The sequence below is a fragment of the Oncorhynchus mykiss genome, unplaced genomic scaffold (genome assembly GCF_013265735.2).
Source record: "Oncorhynchus mykiss isolate Arlee unplaced genomic scaffold, USDA_OmykA_1.1 un_scaffold_130, whole genome shotgun sequence".
NCBI classification, from domain to species: domain Eukaryota; kingdom Metazoa; phylum Chordata; class Actinopteri; order Salmoniformes; family Salmonidae; genus Oncorhynchus; species Oncorhynchus mykiss.
In genome coordinates this window covers 1,503,537-1,510,140 of record NW_023493663.1, presented here as the reverse complement: position 1 = coordinate 1,510,140, position 6,604 = coordinate 1,503,537, and the positions used below count along the sequence as shown (strand labels likewise).

The 6,604-nt window shown below is 44.3% G+C and overlaps 1 protein-coding gene across 1 annotated transcript in view; it reads left to right on the top strand.

The window, feature by feature from the left end:
• The first annotated feature begins 3,813 nt into the window (after positions 1-3,813).
• The window catches only part of LOC110511092 (E3 ubiquitin-protein ligase RNF216), a 55,044-nt gene continuing 52,253 nt past the window's right edge, over positions 3,814-6,604 (top strand). Inside the window, exons 1-2 of the mRNA XM_036972275.1 lie at positions 3,814-4,157; positions 5,966-6,104. Coding sequence (XP_036828170.1) covers positions 6,038-6,104 — 67 coding nt within the window. The 5' untranslated portion in view covers positions 3,814-4,157; positions 5,966-6,037. The remainder of the gene's footprint in view (positions 4,158-5,965; positions 6,105-6,604) is intronic.

Here is a 6,604-nt window from a genome sequence, read left to right as displayed (position 1 = left end):
TTGTCCAGAAGGGGGTGCCACAGGGCTCTGTTCTAGGACCACTGTTACTACTGTCCAGAAGGGGGTGCAACAGGGTTCTGTTCTAGGACCACTGTTGTATAGTGTACAGAAGGGCGTGCCACAGGGCTCTGTTCTAGGACCACTGTTAATACTGTCCAGAAGGGGGTGCCACAGGGCTCTGTTCTAGGACCACTGTTAATACTGTCCAGAAGGGGGTGCCACAGGGCTCTGTTCTAGGACCACTGTTAATACTGTCCAGAAGGGGGTGCCACAGGGCTCTGTTCTTGGACCACTGTTAATACTGTCCAGAAGGGGGTGCCACAGGGCTCTGTTATAGGACCACTGTTAATACTGTCCAGAAGGGGGTTCCACAGGGCTCTGTTTTAGGACTGCTGTTAATACTGTCCAGAAGGGGGTGCCACAGGGCTCTGTTCTAGGACTGCTGTTAATACTGTCCTGAAGGGGGAGCCACAACTCTGTTATAGGACCACTGTTAATACTGTCCAGAAGGTGGTGCCACAGGGCTCTGTTCTTGGACCACTGTTGATACTGTCCAGAAGGTGGTGCCACAGGGCTCTGTTCTAGGACTGCTGTTAATACTGTCCAGAAGGTGGTGCCACAGGGCTCTGTTCTTGGACCACTGTTAATACTGTCCAGAAGGGGGAGCCACAGGGCTCTGTTCTTGGACCACTGTTAATACTGTCCAGAAGGTGGTGCCACAGGGCTCTGTTCTTGGACCACTGTTAATACTGTCCAGAAGGGGGTTCCACAGGGCTCTGTTTTAGGACTGCTGTTAATACTGTCCAGAAGGGGGTGCCACAGGGCTCTGTTCTAGGACCACTGTTAATACTGTCCAGAAGGTGGTGCCACAGGGCTCTGTTCTAGGACCACTGTTAATACTGTCCAGAAGGTGGTGCCACAGGGCTCTGTTCTTGGACCACTGTTAATACTGTCCAGAAGGTGGTGCCACAGGGCTCTGTTCTAGGACCACTGTTAATACTGTCCAGAAGGGGGTTCCACAGGGCTCTGTTCTAGGACCACTGTTAATACTGTCCAGAAGGGGGTGCCACAGGGCTCTGTTCTTGGACCACTGTTAATACTGTCCAGAAGGGGGTGCCACAGGGCTCTGTTCTTGGACCACTGTTAATACTGTCCAGAAGGGGGTTCCACAGGGCTCTGTTCTTGGACCACTGTTAATACTGTCCAGAAGGGGGTGCCACAGGGCTCTGTTCTAGGACTGCTGTTGTGAACTGTCTATATTACAGTTTCTCAATCCGTTTGGCTCATTTAAAAAAATATATATACAGTCTTAACATTCTTTAAACTGTTAAGTGCAATTGTCACAACTTTTTAAAAATGGGACATCACTACTCTATTGCATGTCTGCAAAAGGTAGTAGTAACTCACCCAAAACATTTAAATCATACCTCAAAACCTAGTTATTGTGTCAGTAAATTGGCCAATGCCACCAAAATGAAACGTTTTGTCATGTTGTGAGGCCTACTGGTCAAAATGTTTTAGATGGTGTTTTTTTCCACCATGACAGTCGACCCTGGAAGTTGTTTAATGTTGTTTTTCCACCATGGCAGTCGACCCTGGAACTGTTTTAATGTTGTTTTCCCACCATGGCAGTCAACCCTGGAAATGTTTTAATGTTGTTTTCCCACCATGGCAGTTGACCCTGGAAATGTTTTAATGTTGTTTTCCCACCATGGCAGTCAACCCTGGAAATGTTTTAATGTTGTTTTTCCACCATGGCAGTCGACCCTGGAAATGTTTTAATGTTGTTTTTCCACCATGGCAGTCAACCCTGGAAATGTTTTAATGTTGTTTTTCCACCATGGCAGTCGACCCCGGAAATGTTTTAATGTTGTTTTCCCACCATGGCAGTTGACCCTGGAAATGTTTTAATGTTGTTTTTCCACCATGGCAGTCGACCCTGGAAATGTTTTAATGTTGTTTTTCCACCATGGCAGTCGACCCTGGAAATGTTTTAATGTTGTTTTTCCATCATGGCAGTCAACCCTGGAAATATTTTAATGTTGTTTTCCCACCATGGCAGTCAACCCTGGAAATGTTTTAATGTTGTTTTTCCACCATGGCAGTCGACCCTGGAAATGTTTTAATGTTGTTTTTCCACCATGGCAGTCAACCCTGGAAATGTTTTAATGTTGTTTTCCCACCATGGCAGTCAACCCTGGAAATGTTTTAGATGTTGTTTTTCCACCATGGCAGTCGACCCTGGAAATGTTTTAATGTTGTTTTCCCACCATGGCAGTCAACCCTGGAAATGTTTTAATGTTGTTTTTCCACCATGGCAGTCGACCCGGGAAATGTTTTAATGTTGTTTTTCCACCATGGCAGTCGACCCTGGAAATGTTTTAATGTTGTTTTTCCACCATAGCAGTCGACCCTGGAAACGTTTGTTAAAAACACATTTCAGTTTTGTTCTACTTCTTTGGTTGTTGACACTGACTGCTTTACTGCACTATACCAGAAGGCCAGTTTTGTCTAGCTGAACGCTGTTGTGTATCACACTGAGCTGTTTAGATACCGATTTCAACAGTAGGTCAAAGTTCACTGAGAAAATTCAATACTAAAATACACAGAAAAAGGACGTGAACATCTGTATGTGTACAGGACATTTATTCCTGGAGCAATGTGCAATACATGTCAAAAGACAATTCCCATTTGCATATCCAATTTCTTTTTTTATTTTTTATTTTTTTTACATATTTCTTTCATTTAAAATCATATATAGTGAACAGAAAATTTGCCACAAAATGGAGAAAAAAACCCAACAACAAATATATACAGTGGGGAGAACAAGTATTTGATACGCTGATGATTTTGCAGGTTTTCCTACTTACAAAGCATGTAGAGGTCTGTCATTTTTTTAATCATAGGTACACTTCAACTGTGAGACACGGAATCTAAAACAACAATCCAGAAAATCACATTGTATGATTTTTAAGTAATTAATTTGCATTTTATTGCATGATATAAGTATTTGATCACCTACCATTCTGTCTCTCACAGACCTGTTAGTTTTTTTTTAAGAAGCCCTCCTGTTCTCCACTCATTACCTGTATTAACTGCACCTGTTTGAACTCGTTACCGGTATTGAGGGGAGGATGGATGGGGCCATGTATCGCGAGATCTTGCGAGATCAGTAAGAGCATTGAAGATGGGTCATGGCTGGGTCTTCCAGCATGACAATGACCCGAAACACACAGCCAGGGCAACTAAGGAGTGGCCCCGTAAGAAGCATCTCAAGGTGCCTGGAGTGGCCTAGCCAGTCTACAGACCTGAACCCAATAGAAAATCTTTGGAGGGAGCTGAAAGTCAGTTTCGGGACATACTGGTACCACAGCTCCTACCAGGACATACTGGTACCACAGCTCCTACCAGGACATCCTGGTACCACAGCTCCTACCAGGGCATCCTGGTACCACAGCTCCTACCAGGACATCCTGGTACCACAGCTCCTACCAGGACATACTGGTACCTGGACATCCATGCTTCAGCAACGTCTGGGCAGAGGAGAGAGCCCATTGGGGTAGTTCGACATTGCAGCAGACAAGTGCAGGCGACAGACCTGATCAACAAATCACCTTTTAAGCATCTTAAAATAACTACTCCTTAATATTTGTAGATCAATCAGTCACAATTCACCCATGATATATTACGGTTTTGATATTCTCGAACATCGGCTAATATCTTTAATAATTGACTAAACTACAAAAACAAAAACAAAAGATCTGATAAAACTACATCCCCCAGACTGCTGCGCTGATGTCCGTGAATGTGACGTTGCCAGTCTTGATTTAGTGGTAGGTTGTTTTCGATTTCCGGTTATGTTCGTTTGTTAGCCAAATATTTGAATCTTTTTTTTGTTGTTGTTTGGGACATTCAATAACATCCGAGTTATGAGATTGAACGACCTATATATAGCGTTTTGTTAATTATTACATAGCCAGCTTATTAGATATATAACTGGTTAATAAGTAGGTCATTCGAAGTATAAACGGGTAGCGATTATTGGTCTGTCGTTAAGCTAGCTAGGCTAGCTAGGTTAGCCCAAACAGATACCGAACTGAACAGAAAGTGCAAGCAAACATGAGAAATCACAGCCAACTCCGCCAGTGAACACTCAGGTAAAGCGACAACCTCAACAGCATATAGAAAAAATGTGTTTTTCTTGTCTTATTTTATTAACTAACTATGTTTTTAAAGACCATGTTTGTCATTGATGTTTCTTTAACCTTACTTCTGTTTGCTAACGTTAACTAGTACAGTACTATATAGTTGACTAACGTTAGTAACTAACTAATAGTTAACTAGTACAGTACTATATAGTTGACTAACGTTAGTAACTAACTAATAGTTAACTAGTACAGTACTATATAGTTGACTAACGTTAGTAACTAACTAATAGTTAACTAGTATAGTACTATATAGTTGACTAACGTTAGTAACTAACTAATAGTTAACTAGTACAGTACTATATAGTTGTCTAACGTTAGTAACTAACTAATAGTTAACTAGTACAGTACTATATAGTTGACTAACGTTAGTAACTAACTAATAGTTAACTAGTACAGTACTATATAGTTGTCTAACGTTAGTAACTAACCTATAACAGTAGTTAGTTAGCTTGCTAGCTGTCTCTGACGTTACAGGTGTAATCAAAGATACGTATGTGGTACTAAATGTTAACTAACTTACCTAGTAACGTTAGTACTAACGTTAGTTAGTTAGTTCAAGTTGATGTAGTTAACTAGTTGGGTCGTTAACTAGTTGGGCTTTTTGATAAACTTCCAGCTGGAGACTGACAACTTTCTCCTGTTGAACTTGTTTTGCAAGTTAGCTGGAGTTGTCGAAGTTTCAGGCTAACTTACTAGTTAGGTAACGTTAAGTCATACAAACACACCCTTATCCAACATTAACTAACTACATTCCTCATTTTTCAACTATCGTCAGCTACCTAAGTTGGCAACAAAAAAGTTTTAGAATCGAGTTCAAAGTTTTGTCGACCCCCCAAAATACTAACGTTAGCTAACGACAGCCCAAGTTCAGCAACCAAACGACCCCATCCGCTGAGTTACTGTTAGGCTTGGAGTTGACTGCAGTAGCTATCGAGTTAACCGCTTCTCTACATACACTTGTCCTGCACCTTGACATCTCTGCCGTGTGTGTTTGGGTATATAATGGGTCCTGTCTGTCAGAACCGTACAGGGTATTAACTGTGTGTGTTGGGGTGGTGTTGGGGTATATAATGGGTCCTGTCTGTCAGAACAGTACAGGGTATTAACTGTGTGTGTTGGGGTGGTGTTGGGGTATATAATGGGTCCTGTCTGTCAGAACAGTACAGGGTATTAACTGTGTGTGTTGGGGTATATAATGGGTCCTGTTTGTCAGAACAGTACAGGGTATTAACTGTGTGTGTTGGGGTGGTGTTGGGGTATATAATGGGTCCTGTCTGTCAGAACACTACAGGCATTATTAACTGTGTGTGTTGGGGTATATAATGGGTCCTGTCTGTCAGAACAGTACAGGGTATTAACTGTGTGTGTTGGGGTGGTGTTGGGGTATATAATGGGCCCTGTCTGTCAGAACAGTACAGGGTATTAACTGTGTGTGTTGGGGTACATAATGGGTCCTGTCTGTCAGAACAGTACAGGGTATTAACTGTGTGTGTTGGGGTGGTGTTGGGGTATATAATGGGTCCTGTCTGTCAGAACAGTACAGGGTATTAACTGTGTGTGTTGGGGTGGTGTTGGGGTACAAAATGGGTCCTGTCTGTCAGAACAGTACAGGGTATTAACTGCGTGTGTTGGGGTATATAATGGGTCCTGTTTGTCAGAACAGTACAGGGTATTAACTGCGTGTGTTGGGGTATATAATGGGTCCTGTTTGTCAGAACAGTACAGGGTATTAACAGTGTGTGTGTGTGTGTGTGTAGGGGGATGGTGTCGAGTGTTGTTGGTCAGTGTGTGTCTGTGAGCAGCGTGTCACCCAGGCAGTGTGATTGACTATGGCGGACAGACCTGACGACGATGACGTTATCGTCCTGGCCAGCTTCAACATCCACCGCAGCCAAGGTACAGCACAAGCAGGAGGGGGGTTCTGAAGCCGAGGTACAGCACAAGCAGGAGGGGGGTTCTGAAGCCGAGGTACAGCACAAGAGGGGGGGGGTTCTGAAGCCGAGGTACAGCACAAGCAGGGGGGGGGGGTTCTGAAGCCGAGGTACAGCACAAGCAGGAGGGGGGTTCTGAAGCCGAGGTACAGCACAAGCAGGAGGGGGGTTCTGAAGCCGAGGTACAGCACAAGCAGGAGGGGGGTTCTGAAGCCGAGGTACAGCACAAGCAGGAGGGGGGTTCTGAAGCCGAGGTACAGCACAAGCAGGAGGGGGGTTCTGAAGCCGAGGTACAGCACAAGCAGGAGGGGGGTTCTGAAGCCGAGGTACAGCACAAGCAGGGGGGGGGGGGTTCTGAAGCCGAGGTACAGCACAAGCAGGAGGGGGGTTCTGAAGCCGAGGTACAGCACAAGCAGGGGGGGGGGTTCTGAAGCCGAGGTACAGCACAAGCAGGAGGGGGGTTCT